This window comes from Neofelis nebulosa, chromosome 18 (assembly GCF_028018385.1).
Source record: "Neofelis nebulosa isolate mNeoNeb1 chromosome 18, mNeoNeb1.pri, whole genome shotgun sequence".
NCBI lineage: Eukaryota > Metazoa > Chordata > Mammalia > Carnivora > Felidae > Neofelis > Neofelis nebulosa.
Genome location: NC_080799.1, coordinates 5190249 through 5214689, shown reverse-complemented (window position 1 = coordinate 5214689; position 24441 = coordinate 5190249). Strand labels below are relative to the sequence as shown.

At 44.5% G+C, this 24441-nt stretch overlaps 1 protein-coding gene across 3 annotated transcripts in view; it reads right to left on the bottom strand.

The window, feature by feature from the left end:
* Positions 1-24441, bottom strand: part of LOC131500842 (radial spoke head 10 homolog B-like) — a 61767-nt gene that overhangs the window by 11015 nt on the left and 26311 nt on the right. Inside the window, exons 10-18 of one of the 3 annotated variants that reach the window (XM_058710343.1) lie at positions 24168-24289; positions 22111-22300; positions 20313-20427; positions 19217-19296; positions 18966-19114; positions 16455-16562; positions 11913-12044; positions 10294-10419; positions 8305-8398 (exon numbers count right to left, since the gene is read on the bottom strand). In XM_058710343.1, the coding sequence (XP_058566326.1) occupies positions 8305-8398; positions 10294-10419; positions 11913-12044; positions 16455-16562; positions 18966-19114; positions 19217-19296; positions 20313-20427; positions 22111-22300; positions 24168-24289 (1116 nt within the window). The remainder of the gene's footprint in view (positions 1-8304; positions 8399-10293; positions 10420-11912; positions 12045-16454; positions 16563-18965; positions 19115-19216; positions 19297-20312; positions 20428-22110; positions 22301-24167; positions 24290-24441) is intronic. The other 2 variants (XM_058710344.1, XM_058710345.1) reach the window with 2 other exon arrangements.

Below are 24441 nucleotides of genomic sequence, written 5' to 3'. Positions count from 1 at the left end.
GGCCAGGGAATTCACTGTACGTGCTTGCCTGATTCAGGTACCCAAACAACAAGCCATGCAGACCCTGGGCCCTGTCCTGCTTCCCCGCCAGGGTAGGGAAGCTAATTCATAGCTCCGCCTACAGCTGAGTATACTCCCCAATCCCAACCAGCTGGTAAGCCTGACCAGAACACCCAGACAACCGGAAAGCCTATCCTATAGCCTCCCTTGGCCAGGGAACCACGCCACCAGTCCTGCCCAAAACTGTTCTCAGTCAGTTCTCACTCACCCTCCCCCCAGCCTACCTCAGAGCTCGGGCACTGGCCTTACCGTAAAACAGACCCGACAACAAGCCCACCTGCCCAGAAAGTACCAGCAGACACATCCCGATGCCCAAACCGAGCTGATGGGGGAGCCACTGTCTGCTAACGCGAACCTGTGGGGTCTGAAAGAGGAAACCGCTTGCTCAAATGCACAGATACCAAAGTAAGGAATCAAGGATCGTGAAAAATCGGGTAAATAAGACACCACCAAAGGGCAGTAGAGCTAATTAGATCTAATAAAGCTCTGATAGCTGACCCTAAAGAAATGGAGATCCATGAACTGTTGAAGCATTCAGAACGATCCTCTTGAAGAAGTTCAGTGAACTACAAAGAATGTACAACTACACAAAATTGAGAAAACAGTGAAAGAACAAAACAAGTACAACAAAGAAGCCATCAAAAAACGCAAAACCAGAAATCCTAGAGCTGAAAACTACAACTGAACTGAAGAATTCATTAGTGAGCTTTATTTTTTATTACTATTTCTTAATGTTTATTTTTGAGAGAGAGTGTGAGCAGAGGAGGGGCAGAGAGAGAGGGAGACAGAGGATCTGAAGCGGGCTCCACGCTGACAGCAGCAAGTCTCATGTGAGGCTTGAACCCATGAACTGTGAAATCATGACCTGAGTCGAAGTTGGACACTCAACCGACCGAGCCACTAAAGTGTCCCTATTACTATTTTTTTAATAGGCTTTGAAAGCAGACTTGATCATGCAGAAAAATCAGTGACCCAGAAGACAGGGCATTTGAAGTTAGAAGAGCAAACAGAAAAAAAGGTGAAGAAAGATGATGGGACTTATGGGTCACAAAAGAAACAGTATTCCCATTATGGGGATTCCAGGAAGAGAAGAGAAAGGGGTAGAAAGTGGATTTAAAGCAATAAATAATGGCTGGAAACTTCCCAAACCTAAGGAGAGAAAAGGACCAAAGACTCCAAATAGGTTTAGCCCCCACGGGGCTACACTGATGTACACTACAATCCTCAAAAGTCAAAGAATTTTGGGAGCAAGGGTGAAGTTACAGATAAGGGATCCCCTATATGACAAGTGGCTGATTTTTCAACAGAAACTTTTCAGGTCACGAGGAAATGGAATGAACTATTCAAATACGGAAACAAAAAATGGTCAGCCAAGAATTCTACCCAGCAGAGTTGTCCTTCAGAAATGAAGGAGAGGGACAGATTTTCTGGGCAAACAAAAGCTGAGGGAGTTCATCACCACTAAGCCTACCTTATAGGAAATGCTAAGGGTGGGAACGCAAGCTGATGCAGCCACTCTGGAAAACAGCATGGATGTTCCTCAAAAAACTAAAAATAGAACTACCCTGTGACCCAGCAAGTGCACTACCAGTTATTTGCCCAAAGGATATGAAAATGCTGATTCAAAGGGCACATAAACCCCAATGTTTATAGCAGCGCTATTGACAATAACCAAAGTATGGAAAGAGCCCAAATGTCCATCGATGGTTGAATGGATAAAGAAGATTTGGTATACATGTACAATGGAGTATTACTCGGCAGCCAAAAAGAATGAAATCTTGCCATTTGCTACACTATGTGGATGAACTGGAGGGTATCATGCTAAGTGAAATTAGAGAAAGACAAAAATCCTATGACTTCACTCATATGAGGACTCTAGGAGACAAAACAGATGAACCTAAGGGAAGGGCAACAAAAATAATATAAAAACAGGGAGGGGGACAAAACAGAAGAGACTCATAAATATGGAGAACAATCTGAGGGTTACTGGAGGGGGTGTCGGAGGGGGGATGGGCTAAATGGCTAAGGGGCATCAAGGAATCTACTCCTGAAATCATTGTTGCACTAGATGCTAATTTGGATGTAAACTTTTTTTTTAAAATGCTAAGGAGAGTGCTTTGAGTGGAAATTCAATGACACTAATTTACATCATAAAAACAAGAAGGTGGTGTTAAACCCACTGCTAATGGTGAACACTTCGATTCTGTAATATGGTAATGATGGTGCATAATTCACTGAAACTCTAGCTCAAAAGTTTAAAAACATAATAAAAATAACCATAATTACAATAACATTTTATTAGTTACACGATATTAAAAATATGTAAATGGTAAGTCACATCAGTAACTTAAAATGTGAGGGGGAGAAGAAGTAAAAGTGTAAAGTTTAGGAACTCTAATGAAGTGATCAGTTTAAAATAGGGTGTTATATTGGGGCGCCTGGGTGGCGCAGTCGGTTAAGCGTCCGACTTCAGCCAGGTCACGATCTCGCGGTCCGTGAGTTCGAGCCCCGCGTCAGGCTCTGGGCTGATGGCTCGGAGCCTGGAGCCTGTTTCTGATTCTGTGTCTCCCTCTCTCTCTGCCCCTCCCCCGTTCATGCTCTGTCTCTGTCTGTCCCAAAAATAAATAAAAAAACGTTGAAAAAAATAAAATAAAATAAAATAGGGTGTTATAATTTAAAGACATTTTATGTGAGCCTTATGGTAACCACAAGGGGGAAATCCATAGTAATAACACAGAAGAATGTGATTTTAAAAAAGAGCATACTGGGAGGCGCCTGGGTGGCCAGTTGTTTAAGCATCTGAATTTGGGTCACGTCATGAGCTCCTGGTTCATGAGTTCGAGCCCCGCATCAGGCTCTGTGCTGACAACTCGGATCCTGGAGCCTGCTTTAGATTCTGTGTCTCCCTCTCTTTCTGCCCCTCCCCTGCTCGCACTCTGTCTCTCAAAAAAAATGAACATTAAAAAAAATTTTTTTAAGAGTGTACTAATACCAAAGACATAAAAACATGAAAAAGGCACAGCAGGATAAAAAACAAGGAACAGCAGTTCTTTGAAACAATCAGAAAACAATTAGCAAAAGAGCAGGAAGTCCTTACCTATCAATAATTAAGGGTAAATAGATTAAATTCTCCAATCAAAAGCACAGAATAGCTAAATGGATAAAAAGACACAATCCAACGATAAGTTGCCTGTAAGAACTCACTTTACCCTTAAAGACACACACACAGACTGAGAGTGAAGGCGTAGAAAAGATAGTTCAAGCAAATGGTAACAACACCACCAAAAAGACAGGTAACAGACTTAAATATAAAAATGGCGGGGCGCCTGGGTGGCTCAGTCGGTTAAGCGTCCGACTTCGGCTCAGGTCACGATCTCACGGTCCATGAGTTCGAGCCCCGCATCGGGCTCTGGGCTGATGGCTCAGAGCCTGGAGCCTGCTTCCAATTCTGTGTCTCCCTCTCTCTCTGCCCCTCCCCCGTTCATGCTCTGTCTCTCTCTGTCTCAAAAATAAATAAAAACGTTTAAAAAAAATTTTAAAAATGGTAACAAGATGAGTGCCTGGATAGTTCAGTTGGTTAAGTGTCCAACTCCTGATTTCAGCTCAGGTCATGATCTCATGGTTGGTGAGTTTGAGCTCCAAATCAGGATCTGCGCGGACAGTGCGGAGCCTGCTTGAGATTGACCGTCTCCCTTTCTTTGCCCTTCCCCTGCTTGCACTGTTTCTCTCCCTCTCTCTCTCAAAATAAAAAAATAAACTTTAAAAAATTAAAATAAAAATGGTAAAAAGGGACAGGGAAGGTCATTATATAATGATAAAGTTGTCAATCCATCAAGAAGACATAATAATTGTATTTACACTCCCAACTTCAGAACACCTAAATAAAACAAAAACAGAGCAAAAAAAAGAAACATGCAATACAAAAATAGTTGGAGACTTTAATACCCCACTCTCAACAGTGGATAGATGATCCAGACAGATAATCAATAATCCAGACAGCAAATTTGATCAACACTACAGACCATATTGGACCTAACAGATATTTATAGAACATTCTGACAGTAGCAGAATAAACTTTCTTCTTAAGCACACATGGAACATTTTCTAGCATAGACCATACGTTAGGCCACAAAACAAGTCCTAGCAAATTCAAGAAGATTAAAATCATACCAAGTATCTTCTCTGATCACAGTGATATGAAACTAGGAATCAGTAACAGGAGGAATACTAGAAATTCACAAACACATGGAAATTAACACTCTCCTGAACAACCGATGGATCAAAAAATCAAAGGGGAAATTTTAAAGTATCTTGAGATAGATGAAAATAGAAACACAATATACCAAAACTTACAGGATGCGGCAAAAGGAGTTCTAAGAAAGAAGTTCATAGCAATAAACACCTACATTAAAAAACAAGAAAGAATTCAAATAAACTAACTGAACTAAGAGTTGGTTCTTTGAAAAAATAAAATTGACAAATCTTTAGCTAGACTAACCAAGGAAAAAAGAGGAACCAAATCAACAAAATTATAAATGAAAACAAACATTACAATACCACAGAAATATAAGGATCATAAGAGGCTACTATGAATAATTATACACCAACAAATTGGACAAACTAGAAGAAATTGAGAAATTCTTAGGCACATACAACCTACCAACACCAAATTCAAGAAGAAATAGAAAATCTGAACAGACCAATTACCAGTAAGGTTGATTAGTAACCAAAAATCTCCCAGCAAAGAAAAGCCCAGGACCAAATAGCTTCACTGTTGAACTTTGCCAAATATTTGAAAAACAATTAATGCCAATCCTTCTCAAACTCTTCCCAAAAACTGAAGAGGAGGGAACATCCCCAAGCTCATTTTACAGTCAGCCTTAAACTGATGCTGAAGCCAGAAAACGACACTACCAGAAAATTACAAGTCTGTATCCCTGATGAATATAAGCACAAAAATATTCAATAAAATACTAGCACACTGAATTCAGCGCATTAAAAGCATCATTCACCATGGCCAGCTAGGATTTATCCCTGGGATGCAAGGATGGTTCAACATATGAAAAACATATGAAAAAAACATGAAAATGTGATACATCACATTGATAGAATGAAAGAAAAAAAATTATCTGACCATCTCAGTAAGCACAGAAAGAGCATTTGACAAAATTCTACATCCATTCATGATAAAAACTCTTAATGGTTATTTACTTTTGAGAGAGAGGCAGAGAGACAGAGTACAAGCGGGGAGGGACAGAGAGAGGGGGAGACACGGAATCCGAAGCAGGCTCCAGGCTCTGAGCTGTGAACACAGAGCCCAACGCAGGTTTTGAACTCATGAACCATGAGATCGTGACCTTAGCTGAAGTCAGACGCTTAACTGAGCCACCCATGCACCCCCATGATAAAAACTCTGAACAATTAGATACAGAAGGAATGAACCTCAACATATATTACAAGCCATCAGTTAACATCATAATCAAGGGTCAAAGATTGAAAACTTTTCCTCTAAGATCAGGAACAAGAGAAGGATGCCCACTCTCACCATTTTTATTCAACATAATACTGAAAGGTACTAGCCAGAGCAATTAGGCAAGAAAAAGAATTTTGAACTATCATGATACAAAAGGAAGAGGTAAAATTGTCTCTATTTACAGATGATATGATTTTATACATAGAAAATCCTAAATACTCTACCAAAAAACTGATAGGTCTCATCAATGAATCCAGTAAAGTAGCAGGATATAAAATTAACATACAAAAATCAATAGGGTTGCTATACACTAACAATGAATTGTCAGGAAAAGAAAGAAAATGATCCCATTTACAATACCATCAAAAACAATAAAATACTTAGGAATAAATTTAGCCAAGAGGTCAAAGATCTCTGAGTACTTTGAGACTGGTGAAGGAAACTGAAGACAAAGATAAATGGAAATGTATCCCACATTCATGGATTGGAAAAATTAATACTGTTAAGATGTCAATACTACCAAAAGTCATCTATAGATTCAGTGCAATCCCTACCAAGATTCCAATGGCATTTTTAACAGCAGTAGAAAAAAATTTAAATTTTTTAATGTTTATTATTTTGAGAGACAGAGCATGAGCGGGGGAGAGCAGAGAGAGACAGGGAGACAGAATCTGAAGCAGGCTTCAGGCTCCGAGCTGTCAGCACAGAGCCTGACATGGGGCTCAAACCCACGGACCATGATTAGCTCTAAAATGTATTTGGAACCACAAGAGATGCCAAAGCAATCCCAAGAAAGAAAAACTAAGCAGGAGGCATCATACTTCCTGATTTGAAGCTATGCTATACAGTATAGTAATCGTAATAGTATGGTACTGGCATATAAACAGACACATAGACCAATGGAAGAGAATCAAGAGCCCAGAAATAAAAAAGTATGTAGAGTCAGTACTTGACAAGGAAGCCAAGAATGTTCAATGAAGAGAAGATAGTCTCTTCAATAAGTGGTGCTGGGAAAATTGGATATTTACATACAAAGAATGAAACTAAATTTTTAATTTTTTTTTAATGTTTATTTATTTTTGAGACAGAGAGAGACAGAGCATGAGCAGGGGAGGGTCAGAGAGAGAGGGAGACACAGAATCCAAAACAGGCTCCAGGCTCTGAGCTGTCAGCCCAGAGCCCAATGCGGGGCTCAAACTCACAGACCGCGAGATCGTGACCTGGGCCGAAGTCAGATGCCCAACTGACTGAGCCACCCAGGTGCCCCATAAACTAAATTTTTAAAAATTATTAAAAATTTTAAATATAAGATTAGAAACCATAAAACTGCCAGAAGAAAACACAGGGGAAAAAGTTCCTTGACATGGGTCTTGGCAAGGACTTCTTGGATATGATGCTTAAAGTACAGGCAACATAATGAGAAATAGACCACTAGGATGACATCAAACTCAGCTAATGCACAAAATGAAAAGGCAACCTATGCAATAGGAAAAAAAAAATACTTGCAAACCATATATCTTATAAGGGCTTCAAATCCAAAATATATAAAGAACTCCTACAACTCAACAGAAAAAAAAAATATAGACAAAGCATCTGAATAGACATATTTCCAAAGAAGATGTAGGAGTGGCCAACAGGTACATGAAAAAATGCCCAACATTACTCATCATCAGGGAAATGCAAGTCAAAACCACAGTGAGAAGTCACCTCACACCTGTTAGAATGGCTAGCATCGAAGAGACCAGAGGTAACACATGCTGGCGAGGACGGGGAGAGAGCAGAACCCTTGTACACTGTTGGAGGGAATGTAAATTGGTACAATCACTGGGGAAAACCATACGGAGGTTCCTCATAAAATTCAAAACAGAAGTACCACATAACTCCTCAATTCCGCTCCTGGGAATATAGCCAAAGGAAGACACTATGTGGAAGAGATGTCTGCGCCCCCACGCTCACTGTGGCCTCATTCGCAATAGCCAAGACATAGGAACAACTGAAGTGTCCAGTGGAAAAACGGATAAAGGAGCTGTGGTAATAGACACAATGGAATTTTATTCATTCGTTAAAAAGGAGGAAACCCCGCCATTTGTAACAACCTGGATGGGCCTCGAGGGCATTATGCTCAGTCAAATAAGCCAGCCAGAGAGAAAGACAAATGCTGTATGCTCCTACTTTCCCGTAGAATTAAAAACAAAACAAAAAACTCATCGAAAAAGAGACCAGACTTGTGGCTACCAGAGGCTGGGGATGGGGGTAAGGAGGACTGGATGAAGGTGGTCAAAAGGAGGTCAACTTCCGGTTGAAAGGTAAGTACTAAGATGTGATATACATCATGACAACTATAGTCAGCTCTGCCATATGATACAGAAGAAAACTGTTAAGAGAGTAGATCCCAAGAATTCTCATCACAAGGAAAAATAAATTTTTTTTCTTTTTGTCAGTTATCCACACGAGGTGACGGATGTTAACAAAACGTACTTTGGCGATCATTTCCCAATATATGTATGTCAAATCGTTACACCATATACCTGAAATTTTGGCAGCATCGTAAATCACATCTCAGTCACACTGGAAAAAAATACAAAGGCAAACAGAAAAAACTCAGCAAGATCAGGCCGTGAAAGTAAACTTTGTTAAGCGGGTGTCAGGATTGGAAGTGGCCCTGGCAGCCTAATTACATTCTAAAAAGACGCTTGTATGTTTTTATCAACTTTATATCATTTACGAGTGACAGTTTGCAAACATTAGAGTTCAATAATGAAACTACTCACCGTTTTGAGGTAAAAAAAAGGTTAGGCCTTTTCCTGGAGATTTAAAATTCAATTTGGAAATTCTTTCATCACTCAGAGACTTCCCGATCTTGGGCTTTTACATAAAAACAAAAAATCATAAAGCAAAATATGATTTCTGCATCATTGTGGACCCAAACTAATTTTCTGCATTATAAGTAATTAGAAAGTTATTAACAAAGCCATTCTTTTTAAACTAACAAAACTATTTCTGGGGCACTCGGGTGGCTCAGTCGGTTAAGCGTCCAACTCTCAGTTGCAGCTCAGGTCACCATCTCACGGTTTCATGAGTTTGAGCCCCATATTAGGCTGTGCACTGATGGTGCGGAACCTGCTTGGGATTCTCTCTCTCCTCTCTCTGCCCCCCCCACCCCCACTCACACTGTCTCTGTCTCTCTCAAAATAAACGAACTTAAAAAAAATAGACTATTTCTAATTTTAACCTGCATAAAACATTGCTACTTATACAATTAAGGAAATGAATAATAGATTTATTGTATCCATTAAAACGTTCTTCCTAAGAAACCAGACTTCAAAGTCTTCCCTGTGTCTGTTGGGAAGGGGTTTACAATGTACCATTAACTGTACCTACGTTCAGATATTGACAGTGTTAGTTACCATATATATATATGCTGTTCACACCCACATGTCTGCCTCCACATAGATCTGGCCCTTGAACTCCAGACTTGTGTCTCCATCTGTGCCACTTGGACGTCTGCTCCGGCACCTTAAGCCAACGTGTCCAAAACCAGCGCCCTAATTTTGCCCCCAAACTCCTGTCCCCCGCCCCAGCCTTGTCCTTCACGGCAAACGGCAACCACATCTTCCAGTCCTTCAGGCCAAAAAGCTTTGAATCATTCTGTCTTTTGTCATCTCTCCCTCTCAGACTTCACAGCTTTCCACAGGCCTGCACATAATTCCAAGAGCTTCCTTACTGATTCGTCAACAGTGAAGACCCGGCAGGCCTACTGATCCTGTGCCCCAGGGCCCTCCCGTCCCGCTCAGAATGAAAGCTGGGTCCTCACGACGGCCAGTGCCCTCCTGGTCCAGCCTGCTGCCTCACTGAGCTTAAGTGCCCGGACCCCTCCCATGCCCGGACCCCTCCCGTGCCTGGACCCCTCCCGTGCAGCTGCACTGGCTGCTATGCTTTCCTTTCAAAAACCCAAATATGCTTCCACCTTGGGGCCTCGCCCAGACCAGTCTTCCTCCCGATGATCACATGCTTTGCTTCCTCACTTCCTCGTTGCGTGCTCAAATGTCGCTTCATCAGAAGACCTGTCACCGCCTCTCCGTGTCACTCAATCTCCACCACATCGCTCACTCCTCATGTGAGGAAGTGTGGCACTGTGGTCCTGGGTGCGCATTCTGGAGGTGGACTGCCTGCATAAAGACCCCCAGCTGCACTCCCTACTGGTTCCGTGGCTGCGGGCAGGTTACCTAAACTTTCAGCACCGGGGCTCCCCCCCAGAGATAGTAAGAGTACCCGATGGGGGTTGGGAGTATTAATTGAGCTCAGACTGGGAAGTGAGCACACCTGGTAAATACCCCAGGAGCCTTGGCCATAACTACCGCTCACTTGTCTCCCTCTACTCGCTGGAATGGCAAGTCTATGAGAGTTCAGGCTCCCGCTCCCCGGCAGATCACCAGTGCACAGAGAGTGCTCGTCACACAGGAGGCACATGAAGCTTACTGATACTGCAAGCAGGTAACCGTTGTTATGAGGTTGGTTGTAAATATGAACCTCTGAGGGCGCCTGGGTGGCTCAGTCGGTTAAGCGTCCGACTTTGGCTCAGGTCATGATCCCACAGTTCGTGGGTTTCAGCCCCACATTGGGCTCTGTGCTGACAGCTCAGAGTTTGGAGCCTGCTTCAGATTCTGTGTCTCCCTGTCTCTCTGCTCCTCCCCTTTTCGCTCTCTCTCTCTCTGTCAAAAATAAACACGTAAAAGAAAACTAAGACAACAACAACAAACCTCTGATCTCCTCATTTTGCTGAGGTCAAGCATGGGTCCTAGCTTGCTTGAAGAGGACTTGGTGCTGCTGTCCTGCAGATCAGATTCCCTGCTTGTTCCTACACTTGAACTCCTGTGCTGGATGTTCTGAGCAAGGACAAACACGTAAGAGGATTTTTGGTTGCCGTGGAGACACGCACACGATTTTAACAAAGTATAGTTTACAGGTCAGCGACACCCACAGTGTACTACTTGATGATTTTTGACATGTCTACCACCTGTGAAACGCTCCCCTCAGCCAACACAGTGCACATATCCCATCACCCCCAAGTGTCCTGTGCCCCTTAGGAATCCAACCCCCCTTCCCTCATTGTCACCGATCCGCTGTCCCTACGGATTACTTTGCACTTTCTAGAATTTTATGTAATTGGAATCACAACAGGATATACCTTTTTTTTGGTTTGGCTTCTTTCACCCAGCATAATTTTGATGCATCCTTGTTGTATCCTCTATCATGCGTTATTTCATCGCTGAGTTATACTCCATCGTGCAAACATAATAGGATTTAGCTTGTTGGACATTTGGAATGACTTGTTGAAGACCAGAAGTGAACGTGATCAGATGGTTTCTGAGGACAATCCCTAGACCAGTGTTCGCACTCGTTTACTGGAGTGCGAGTGATGCCATCTATCAAATCATGGATGAAACTAAGGTGGATGTTTGTTTCCCTCAGAGCAGAGCCCCAGACTCAGACTGTGGCCCATGACAAGGCTCCCAGATGACCTGGAGATGCCATCAGTCATATCCTCAAGCCGGAGGAGGAGTATCTACTTGGTGGGATGAACTATGAGGTGGAGTGGAACATGAATCAAGCTCTTAGCACACGAGGAGTCCGAGATACATCAGGGGATTTCTGAGAAGTCACCCTTTACACGACAAACAATGATCTTGTACGTGTGGCTCTGAAGAGTTACCCAGCTGTCAGGTTCCACTGGCCCCCAAGATTCTCCCTGTGGGTCCAAATGAACGGCTCGAAAATCAGAAACCTTCTAAGCCTACTTGGCCTGACACCCCCACCCAAAACCAGTCTGTGTCAATCTGCCCCAGCCGCTGGACCCTTTGGTAGGTTGCTGGAGCTGCCCTGATCCGCTGAGGTCTTGCGGTCGAGTCTCCTGTCCAGCAGGCCTGACGTGTGAGCTGGCCCCATCCTCAGGGACCCACCTGGTATCTCGTGCACACTCAGGAGATATTTCTTAGTGACTTTACTCTGGGACAGGCTCTCCACTCTTGTAAATGCCAGACTGCATAACAACACACTGCGTAACAAAATACCTCAGGCGTTCTAAGCCTCCTGGTCTGCCCAGTGTTTTATTGGCCACGCTGACCTTCTTGTAGGACATCTCCACTAATGTGGCTAGGAGCCTACGCCCCTGGATCACGACCAGGGAACACGTTTTTCCCTAACTTAAAGAAAAAGGCAAGACACATTCTTTCAAAATGTGAAAGGGGGTTTTAAGTCTTCTCTTCAGTCTTAACGTTATTTCCTGAAAGGTTACAAAAGCCCAAGATGGTTTTGATGGCACCTTAGCCATTCTGGAATGAAACCATTCCTCGCACTGTAGATTCTAAACTACTATTACCTGACGGGGGCTTCCGTGTTTGTTTCCAGGCAAGTCGTCATTCAGAAAATTCAAGTAGGATTTAGTCATTTGGTCAGTAACAGAGATGAGTGCAAAGCTTAAGAGAGCTTCAAAGAACTCCAGGAAGACCAGCTGAAATATAAGAACATACAAAGGGGCTCACTCATTCTGACCCACCCTGAGGTGGACCAGTGATCCATCTGGCTGTTGGCTTCTGTCTCCAGAGAAAGCCACTTCATTCAGCGCTCAAGTGTCGTGGGTGCACACCGAATGGAAATAAAAACTATGATGTTTAAAAGGCTATGCATGGGATGCCTGGGTGGCTCAGTCAGTTAAGCATCCAACTTTGGCTCAGGTCATGATCTCACGGTTCGTGAGTTCGAGCCCCGCATCGGGCTCTGTGCTGACAGCTCAGAGCCTGGAGCCTGCTTCGGATTCTGTCTCTCCCTCTCACTCTGTCCCTCCCCTGCTCATGCTCTGTCTCATTCAAAAATAAATTAAATTTAAATTTAAAAGTAAAGACTGTGTGTTCTATTGGTAGATTTGTTAAGTCACTTTTCTATTAGAAACATTTTATTTTATATTCACTAATCGAGGACATTTTCTTTATTTTTTAACATTTATTCATTTTTGAGAGACAGAGACAGAGCATAAGTGAGGGAGGGACAAGGAGAGAGGGAGACACAGAATACCAAGCAGACTCCAGGCTCCGAGCCGTCAGCACAGAGCCTGACGTGGGGCTTGAACCCATCGACTGTGAGGTCATCACCTGAGCCACAGTTGGATGCTCAACTGACTAAGCCGCCCTGGTGCCCCGAGGACAGTCATTTTCAAAAGGGTTTCCTTTTTTCTTGAACAAAAATTGAGGGAAGTGGCATCTGGGAACCGAAGTGACAAGGGCAGGTGTAACCCACTTGGCAGCCACACCCACCCCTGCTGTGTGTGCACCTGACACCCGGGCCTGCCCCCACCTGGGCAGCACCTGCCTGCAGGGACGGCTTGCTTGGACTCTGATCGTCCACCAGTCATGTCTGCTGGTCCTGAACCCGGGGCCCTTTGAGTCTGACCCGGAACAGGTCGGCTCATTTGAACAGAGGCGCCAGGCTCAGCAGCAGTGCCCCCTAGGCCAAGAGTGTGCTGACACCCGCCCGAGGATGGGTCAAGCTGGTAGATGAGACATCTGCTTAGTTCAAGGGCTGGACACTTTCAGTCTCTTGTGCCCTAATTTGACTCTTCCTGTGACCCTCCCTACCTTGCCCCTGCTCACCACCTGCCAAATTCCCCAAGTGTCCCACCAACATGTCAACCCCCTATTTGCAGAGGCTGTACCATTTGCTGAGTTGCTGAACCTCACTCAGCTTCAGTCTCTTCACCTGGAAGACGGGGTCGATACCATATGCTTTGTCGCAAGGATCGGAGGAGATAATCGGCGTGAAGGGCCTGTCTCAAGTGCTGAATCATTAATGGCTGGGATTTGTAGCTGTTATCTTTTTTTTTTTTTTTTAATGTTTGTTTACTTATTTTTCAGAGTGGTCGCAAGCAGGGGAGGGGCAGAGAGAGAGACACACACAGAATCCCAAGCAGGCTCCAGGCTCCGAGCTGTCAGCACAGAGCCCGATGCGGGGCTCGAACTCACGAACTGCAAGTTCACGACTTGAGCCGAAGTCGGACGCTTAACTGACTGAGCCACCCAGGCGCCCCTGTAACTATTAAGCAAAAGCACAGGCCAGCAGGTCCTTGCCCTACCCAGGCACCTACTGTCACCGGTCTTGAGGTGACACCAAACATCCACCTTGGAAGCAGGACCTACAAGAAGGGGTTTGCGTTCTTATTAGCTGTTCTGCTCATGCTACTCCCACATCTTTCCCAGCAGAGAGCAAACTCTGAAGACAACACCATGCCACCTGGCTGTTCCGTAAAACATCAGACGGATAAAATCTTGCCTTAGATTTGCAATCCTAGCCAACTCCGTGGGTCCTGGCTTATGTGTTTGCTTGTCAGTTTGTAGAAAACAGCCTAAAGATTTTGTTCAAGATGAAGTTTTTCTCACAGGTTGGATAAGATCCGAAGGCAACTCACAAGCATCGCAAGGTAGAAGTAACACAGAGGCAGGTGAGAAGTTCACACAGCATTGATGCTGGAATGACAAAGCCCTCTGGGGACGCTGGGATGCGGTGAGTGTATTTTATACATAAGAGGACATGAATTTCAAGGAGTGGGGCGGGGGAGGCGAGAGGGAAGACTCTTTTGGGCTGAACTGTGTCTCCCAAAAAAAGAGTGGGGAGTCCTACCCCCAAAAACCTCAGAATGTGACCTTATTTGGTAATAATGCCTTTTTAAAATTTTTATTTTTATCAAAAAAAATTTATGTTTATTTTTGAGAGAGACAGAGTGCGAGCAGGGGAGGGGCAGAGAGAGAGGGAGACACAGAATCCGAAGCAGGCTCCAGGCTCGGAGCCGTCAGCACAGAGCCTGACGTGGGGCTCAAACCCACAAGCCATGAGATCAAGACCTGAGCCGAAGTTGGATTCTCAACCAAGCCACCTAGGCATCCCTGGTGATGATGTCTTTACAGATCAAGTTAAAATGAGATCATGAGGGTGGGGGACCCAATCCAGCATGGCCACTGTCCTTATAAGAGGGAGATTTGGACACCGACACAGACCCATAGTGGGAAGACAACGTGAAGAGACACGGGGAGAAGATGGCCGTCTACGAGCCAAGGGGAGAGGCCTTTCCCACAGCCCCAGATGGAACCAGTTCTACCTTATTTCTGACGACTCGCTTTCAGAACTGCAGGCAGTACTTTTCTGTTATTCAAGCCCCCCCGAAACGGTGGGGTGGGGGTTAGCAAGTTCAAACGTTCTGAGGTAGGAGCCTGACAGGTGTGTTCAGGGGACAGCACAGAGGCAGCTGAGACTCAGCGGTCAGACAAGGACTCAGAAAGATGGAGCCATCAGCATCTTGAGGGCCTTTACTCCGCGTAAGATGGGAAGCTTGGGGGTGTGAGCAGAGGAGGGACGTGACCTGATTGCTGCCCCGGGGGGTAGGAAGGTAAGAGACAAATGCAAAAGATGAGTTAGGAGCCACTGCAGCTTTCCAGGGGACCGTCGGCAGCACGGAAGGTGCCATATTCTGGATCCATTCTTCAGGTGGATCTCCTGAAGATGTCAATGTGGGGTAGGAGAGGAAGGAGTCATTGTGACAATGCCCTGACAACGGAAGGGCTGAGGCCATCGGCGCCCCACTCACGGGAGGCTGGGGTACGCTGGCAGAAGACAGAGGTCACACGTTTGGGGTGTGGGACATTCTGGGCTGTGGGGAGCTTGAGGGGCCACTCCAACTCAGGCCGTCTGGGGCTAGGGAGCGTGGTTTAGGTTGGAGACACCAACGGTGGCCTTGTCTTCAGAAAGGTGGCACTTAAGATCGTGAGATGAGAGGACCCCGGACTGAGTCCAGGGCACTTGGACTTGAGTGTGGCAGAAGAGGAGGAACCTGTGAAGAAGCTGGAAAGGAGCCGGCGGTGAGGGAAGGGGAAGACCTGGGACATGGAGGGAAGAACGTGTTGGAGGTGGGAGAGACGGTGTTTCGGGGGCCATGGCAGGGCCATGGACTGGTGTACTGGGCAGGACCCCTAGGCGGGCCATCATGGGGACCCTGGTGACCTGAACACAAATGGTTACAGCCGAGTGGAGGGAGCCACATGGACCCCACCTTTAGGACGTGTCCACGAGACACAAATGCACGGAGTAGACACTCCTGGTGGGAGGTATGGCGTATACCGAAAACACATCAACTAGTTGCCCCACTTCCGTTTGCAGAAGCAAAGACCGAGCCTGGGGAGGGAGACTTGCCCCTCGGCAAGGAGCGCTGAAAACCAAAGATACACCTAATTCACTGGAGGAGACACATGGCCCGCCAGAGAAACATACACGTGTATTAAATCGCTAAATTCTCCAAGAAACAGCATCCTACAGCTGACCCTTGAACCACACAGGTTTGAACCCCGTGGGACCGCTTACGTATACATCTTTTCCGACACATACAGGACAGCGGTGTAAAATGTATTCTCTCTTCCTTGATGATTTTCTTAGCGTTTTCTTTTCTCTGGCTTACTTTATTGTAAGAATACAGTGTATAATACAAAATACGTATTAATCGCCTGTGTATGTGATAGGTAAGGCTTCCAGTCCACGGCAGGCAGGTTAAGTTCTGGGGGAGTCTAAAGTTATCCCTGAATTTCTGACTGTGTGGGGTTGTCAGCATCCCCAACTCTGGTGCTGTTCAAGGATCAACTATAGTTTTATATTCTTTTGATTTCACTTCCTGATATCTGAAATATTCTTTTTTATATTAACTCTAGTTTTCTAATATAATCAAGGAGATATAGCTACATAGATACACATGGATATACACACATGTATGTATATATACACATGTGTAGAGCCCTACACATATTTACGTATTGGGGTCAGAATGCCTTTCAGTCTAATCTTGGTTCTTGGATTGTATCTGCTCTATTTGTGACACTTCTTGACAAACCTCAAGTTCAAAGTTGCTGTCAATGCCATCATGCATTAAAGGATTATCCTCTGCGATGACCTCCACAAATTTGGCTGGTGTCAATTCTTTATTTATCATTTTAAAGTCCTGTAAAAGAAACAACCGATTCAACTATAATTGCCTATAATTACAGATAGTTACATATTTAAAAAAAATTTTTTTTAACGTTTATTTATTATTGAGAGACAGAGAGAGAGAGACAGAGCATGAACGGGGAAGGGACAGAGAGAGGGAGACACGGAATCTGAAGCAGGCTCCAGGCTCTGAGCTGTCGGCACAGAGCCTGACGCGGGGCTCGAACACACAGACCGTGAGATCATGACCTGAGCCGAAGTCAGACCCTTAACTGACTGAGCCACCCAGGCACCCTGATAGTTACATATTTTTAATGTCAATTTATATCCATATAACATTTTAAGGAGGTGTCCTAGAAATGAGTATCTTTGAAACCGACCCTTTTGAAAAGCATTCTAGATTAACACTGATATTTACCTCTCTAGACCTACCCTAATCCCTCTGCAAGGAAAGTGTTTTTAGAAGCATAAACACAGGGGTGCCCAGGTAGCACAGTTGGTTAAGTGTTCGACTCTTGATCTTGAGTTCATGACCTCACTGTTTGAGGGATCAAACCCAGCGCTGACAGCGCAGAGCCTGCTCGGGATTCTCTCTCTCCCTTTCTCTCTGCCCCTCCCCGACTTGCACTGTCTCTGTCTCTCTCAAAATAAATAAATAAACTTAAAAAAACAAAAGCATAAACACAGGATGGAGGGTATGATGATCCGGACATGAGATATCAACCCAGCTACACAGGTGGGGAAATGCTGGACAGGGGACCGAGGAACCCAGGATGCCGTGGGCACTCAGGACGGAGACCCCTCTGGAAGTAACACTCCAGGTAGGGCTGAACACACGAAGTCTCGCTGAAAGTCTAGGTGAAGACCCTATCTGTGTCAAAGCTGAAAACAGGTTTGCTTTCTGAGATACTGAACCAGAGAGCATTCAGCCCAGAAAACACCATTTTCACTAAGGTCAGTGCTGCTTTTCAGGATTAGGAGAACGTGCACCTCATAAGGGCTGGCTCCATGCTGGCCCTCCCTCCACTCCGTCCTAAGCACCATGCAAACCAGGTTCCACGTTCTTTTTTTTTTTTTTTTTTTTAATGTTTATCTTTGAGAGAGAGAAACAGAGTGTGAGGGAGACACATACTCAAAAGCAGGCTCCAGGTTCTGAGCTGTCAGCACAGGGCCTCACGCGGGGCTTGAACTCATGAACCACGAGATCATGACTTAGGCTGAAGTCGGACGCTTAACAGACTGAGCCACCGAGGCGCCCCAAGGCTCCTAGGTTTTAATGGAAGGATCGTGCTGACACCACTGGTCCGTCTGAACATCACTAAAAGGGAACATTCCTGAGGCAAGGTGACAGGAAGTACACAGAACCACCTGTGGCTTTTGTCCGGGCAAGAAAAAAACCCGAATCCATACAAGCCTCTAACTGTCCTGCTTTAGTGGAAATACGGGGAAAAGTAGAACAGGGTAATCAACTCTGATAGGATGCAGCCAGCCTGAAGCGGATGTGTGACCAATCCAGAGGGACAACTGACCTCGTGTCTTCAGTAAGGGGCCATGAAGAAAGGGGGAAGTGAACGAACAGCTGGTACGATACCCGCCAAAGCTCACCTATTCCCAAAAGCTGTTTTCCTGTATTAGACACCAGGCTGCTGTCAGGTTTTCGTATACATACGACACCGTTAGACTTTTCCCTATTCCCTGTTAGCATTCGACCCTTCCCGTTTTATCACTTAACTTCCCACAGGTGTGAATTCAAACAAAAACTACCAAAAGTTGGCATGAGAATACTGTTGAACTAGGTGTTCTCGCTAACTTTTAAACTAATAACTCCTTTAAGTTACTTTCTGATGAATAATAATTTTTGTCAATGACACTGGCGTCCCTCCCCACCCCATCTTCTCTTACATGGCAAGGTCTGCATTAGCAAAGACACTGTGGCCCTGTCGCCTGGGTCCTTCCCTCACTGGGAAGGAAGCACATGGAGCCAGTGTTCCCAGACCCCGGAATTACTCGCTTCTGCCCAAAGGGGCCCAGTAAACATTCGTTGGCTATGGAAACCCATCCTGGATCTCACGATGCGTGTGTCGTTTCTAGAACATGTTGCCTTTCTTTAATGAAAACCCAAATGCCTGTTAATATGAAACCAGTCTTGGGGCGCCTGCATGGCTCAGTCAGTGGAGCATCCAACTTCGGCTCAGCTCATGATCTCACGGTCCGTGAGTTTGAGCCCCGCGTTGGGCTCTGTGCTGACCGCTCAGAGCCTGGAGCCTGTTTCAGATTCTGTGTCTCCCTCTCTCTCTCTGCCCCTCCCCTGTTCATGCTCTGTCTCTCTCAGTCTCAAAAATAAATAAAAACGTTAAAAAAAATTAAAAAAAAAAAATATATATATGTGAAACCAGTCTCGGTCACGAGCACTTACTTTCAACATCCAGAGGAAGTGTCGCACCTTCATGGACGGCTCGTGGGGAAGAGCCGCGTGCGGTCTGCAGTAAACCGTGTAAATCTCCCAGCTCTTGTTGATGTGGCTGATGGAATAGAGCGTCCGCTGTTGCCCACTGAATAAATTGCCTAAAAACATAATGCAACGATAAACCGTCAAAAAAGGATTACAAAGCTACATTTTGGAAAAAGAAGCGACAGTCAATATAATGCTGCTGGTTTTGTATTTACCTTTTACGCGGCCAGCATTTGGGTGAATGTTCTCAGTCATCAGTTTGGTAAAACACAGAAAGAGTGATGGGCTTCTGTTTCTGACGAGAAAGATCTAGTCACCTCTCTGTCCAGCAGGTAGAACCTAATTCCTCTCTCCCTGAGTGTGGGGTGGATTTAGTCATTTGCTTCGAACCACGAAGGTACAGAAGGGGAGACACAGTAGGTTTATGGTAGAGCGTCGTGCCTCCCGCCACCGTCACTGAGTGATCGGGACTAACGTCACCAGTACCAAGACAGATCAATACCATGTCCCCCTGATGTGATGGGCTGCCAAGGGTATTTCACCTCTGCGCCGTTCTTGCCCCAAATCCAAGCAAGCCTCAGTGCAATGATGAAAAATATATCAGCAGACCAAAATCAAGGGACATTTTACAAGATAACTGACCAAGAGTTTTCCAAAGCGTCAAGGCCATAAAAGACAAAGTCTGACAAATTATCACAGGTTGTAGGGACCAAGGAGATAGGAGACAACTAAACGCAAGGAACATGGATCAGAAAAGGGACATTATTGGGAAAACCCGGGAAACCCTAATAATGTCCATGACTTAGTTAATGGTATCATACCCACGTTAATTTCTTAACTTCCACAGGTGCATCGTGGTCGTGTACAATGTCATTGTTAAGGGCAGCTGAGTGAAGGGTGTGTAGGAACTCAAGTACTAACATGGCAACACTCCTGGAAAACTTATTTCCAAATAAAAAAAGACAGGGGATCAATTTTTCTCTGACAGGGGATCAATCAATTTATTATTCCCCATCTGAGAAAGATGGGGAAATTCGGGCCTGAGGAAGGGCTAGTGTTGACTATTTCTGATCAAAACCCTGAGAGCAAGTTTCAACATTGAAACACGACTCACCTCGGAAGGGGCTTCAGAAGTGTAATCTGGCATCCGATGGTTTTGTGGTTAATATTTGTGAAACGCTTTTGTTTCTGGCCCTTCCCTTCGGGAGTATGTAAAAGTAGTAACACACGTCAAAGAAAAGTGGGCACCACTGCAGCTCAGGACTGATTAGGTCTCCCATGCCCTCTCTGAGCTTCAGAAGTGGTACTTACCGGAATTCTTTGTGATGGATGTGGTAAGCCAATTGCAGGAGGTAATTCAGAAATGTTCTCAAAAGTATTGTTGTAAATGGAGAATGAATTTCTTCAACCGGAATGTCATTATTGGCTACAATAAAGGAAATTGGAAAGGATGCCTAGCACTTTGTTTTTAATCGAGGTAGAACTGACGTATAACGTTGTATTAGTTTCCCGTGTACGACGCCATTCACTAGGTGCTGCAACATGACCGCCACAGTAAGACTGGTTGACACCCTTCGCCTACGTAGTTACAAAAATTTCTCCTTTATTCTGGCGGTGAGGACTTTTAAGATTGACCTTCTTAGCAACTTTTAAATAACCGTATTTTTAACTATAGTCACCATGCCGCACGTTACATCCCCATGACTTATTTTGTAGCTGGAAGTTTATACCTTTTGACCCCCTTCACCCATCTCTTCGATCCCTCCCCTCTGGCAACCACTACTCTGTTCTCTGTATCTGTGAGCTTGTTCCTGTGTTCTTTAATTTTTATTTATTTTTAATATTTCATTATTTACTTTGAGAGAGCTTCAAGCAGAAGAGGAACAGAGAGAGAGAGAGGGAGAGGGAGAATCCCAAGCCAGATCTGAGCTGTCCGCACAGAGCCCCACAAGGAACTCGGTCCCACAAACCATGAGATCATGACCTGACCTGGAATCAAGAGGTGGATGCTTAAACCACTGGGACACCCAGGTGCCCCCTTCTTTGTTTTTTTAGATTTGACATACAAGCGAGATCCTATGCTATTTGTCTCTGTCTTATTTCACTTCGCATAACACCCTCAAGGTCCATCCGCGTTGGTTGCAAATGTCAAGACTGCATTCTTGACGCCTCGTATTTTCTAAAACCTTCTATTTTATTTGCTCCTGGTATACAAGTCAAAGAAGTGAGTGTGACAGAGTACCTTTTCTCGTAGTGAATACTATGAACAGCGTAAACACACGCACCTAAAACTTAAGTACCGCACGAAAGACCTAGTCACTCATCAGGAAAGTTGCAAGAGACCTTGTCCCAGTGTCTTTCGGAGTTTGGCGTGGTCTGAGCCACATTTGATTCTAATGGTGACTCTGACTGTAAATGGACTCAAAATCTATGTCCGACACTTACATTTCAAGTAAATAAGTGTCAGTCCTGATATTTTGTTTTCCCAGTAGATAATTTGAGGTTGTCAAGGCCTGCTTCCCAGAATCCGGCGGAAAGGAATAGAACCTTCAAAGTTGTTAAATCTATTGCCATGAACTTTCTAATTTGAAATCAAGCCCAAGCCCACCTCAAGTGTTTTCTCGGCTACTGGCCCTCCCTGATCCTCTCTGCTTCGGACCTCACAATTTACTGGGCTGTTTTAAACTACAGATCAGAGGCAGGCAAACTTTTCCGCCAAGAGCCACAGAGTAAATATCTTTAGGCTTTGTGGGCCAGATAGTCTCTGTCACAACCCCTCAGTTCTGACATGACAGGGCAAAAACAGCCACAGACAATGCATGAGGAAATGGACATGGCTGTGTTCCAATAAAACTTTATTTATAAGAACAGGCAGGGGGCTGGCCTTGGCTCACAGGCCCTGCTGTAAATGGTCTTTTACCGTTGCCATTATTTCACGAGAGTGTCTCAGGTATATTTTAAGCACCTTGAGAAGATGGTGTGTTGATTTCTGGAACATCTCTCCCGGGATTTGCCTTCGTCACTCCCTCCACATTTCCTGACTGGTCACACGGTGACATGTCACACCGTGACTTTTAACCCAAAAGACCTGAAGGACCGGGACACTCACCGCTTAATACCCTGTCCATATCAGCAAGAGTTATATTATGGTGATGAAATTTGCAATCTTTTAGAAACCTCCAGAAGTGAAGCTTCGTCATCAGAAAGGTGTTATCCAGAGAGCGATCACATCCTAGGCTGCTGTAGAAGCTATAGATTCTTCTTAATTCTGTAATATTTCTTAAGACAGCATATTCCACCTACAAAGAGAAAGCCATGCACGTCTTAATCTTACCTAATAAGAACAAAAGAGAGACAACACCTGCTTTATAAATTAAATGAGATAATACAAGTGAAGTAATAGCATTTACCATTGACCACTATGAGGGCTCAGCAAATGTTGTATTTTCCCTGCTCATCCCCAGGTCAATAAAATGCAATTTCTGAATAACATTAAAAAATGTGCTGTTATCAGGAGAGACCGGGTGGCTCAGTCAGTTAAGCGTCCAACTCTTGGTTTTGGCTCAGGTCATGATCTCGTGGCTTTGGGTTCAAGCCCCACTGGCAATCTACGCTGGGTGGGGAGCCTAAGATTCTCTCCCTCCCTCTCCCTCCAACCCCTCTCCCCCGCTCACACTCTCTAAAATTAAAAAAAAAAAAAAAAACTATAAGAAAACACTTTTGGAGGCATTTCTAAGAACTGAGTTACAGAATTTTTTCACTTTCTAGATCCTACACTTCTTTTGTAATTATGAGGTAAGATAGATTTTAAATCCATATTTTTTTCAATTAATGTTTACTTATTTTTGAGAGAGAGACAGAGACAGAGTATGAGCAAGGGAGGGGCAGAGAGAGAGAGGGAGATACAGAATCCAAAGCAGGCTCCAGGCTCTGAGCCGTCAGCACAGAGCCCGATGTGGGGCTTGAACTCACAGATTGTGAGATCATGACCCGAGTCGGAGTCGGGAGCTTAAGTGACTAAGCCACCCAGGCAACCCCAAATCTGTAATTTTTAAAAGACCTACCTGTGTTGACATGGAAAGAACTCCAAAGTGGAAAGTGAATGATATGTACGTAAAACACAAAAAAATAATATAAGAAAATCTCTCCTTTTTGGGTGTATCGATGGATGTTTATTCATCTAAAAATGATATTGTAGGAGAACATTGAATGGCTATTATTAAATACACATGAGCAGACATTATAGGAGAATTCTCCCAATTCTAGTTATGTTTGCTCAGAGCAAAACTGGAAAAGTGGTCACCACATTTGTCTGGGTGAAGATTCTGTTTTACTTTTTCTTATCTGCATTTTCTAAATTTTCTACAGCTGTTGTGTACCATTTTTGTAACTCGAGAAAGTCACAGAAGTTCTTGTTTTTAATGACAATCTGACAGCAGATGAAGCGAGTGATACCAGGAGACCGAATTACGACGCTGGCCGGGAGAAGAAAGGAGGATGGGAGTGGACAGTCACCACTTTGAGACCCACAGAACTGGGACCAGAGGAGGCCAGAACGAGGCAGGGCAAAGGGGCAAGGATGCCTTGCAATTTCGAGGCACCACCAGTGGTGCGCGTGTTGCAAACATCTTCATCCATGGTTTCACGGAAGACTCGTACCAAGCCCCAGCCAAAGCAGGAATCACGATGCTAACGTGTCATTTGGTGGATGTGATTTTCCAGATGTTAATCAAATGAGGTCTGGGAACACAGAATTTTCTCTGGCTCTGTGGATTTCTAAAGTTGTAATGATTTCTAAGGGTTTCGAGTTCTTTTGAATCCCAGCAGCCCATAATGACGCACAGCGGAATTCATGTCCTGTGGAGTGGGGTGGCCACAGCCTTGGCCTTCAGACCAAGCTGGGGGTGAGGGTTAACTTTAGCCTTGTGGGCTCTGAGGCAGCAGTTAACTCGCTGAGTCCCTCTATCTGGCCTTCTGTTTTCTCACAAAGCCTGTTCACTAAGTTTGCCGTGCAAATTAAATGGGTCGGTACATGAAGCATCTATCAGGCCTGTAAAAGACACTTGACACAGGAGATCCACTGTCAGCTGTATGTTTCCAAGACTCTGGAGACTATTAATATTTAAGCCTAAAACGTAAATGCATAACAATACAAAAGGCTTTTACCTGCTTCTTTTCCTCTGCTTGGTGTTCCTTGGGGTACATATTCAGCAAAAAACTTAGATTCAGCTCAATGCTCGACCCTAACACAGAATTACTTTCACTGCCATCAAGCTTTCTGATAATTTCTAGCAAATAAAGGCAGACAGAGGGGATAATTGTGAAAAGCAAGGTTAAAAGTTTTCAATGTTATTTCAACTAGTAAATTAAAATGCTTTTGGAAAAAAATAAAATGATTTTGGAAGTCAAAAAAAATTTTTTCAATGTTATGTCAAAATGA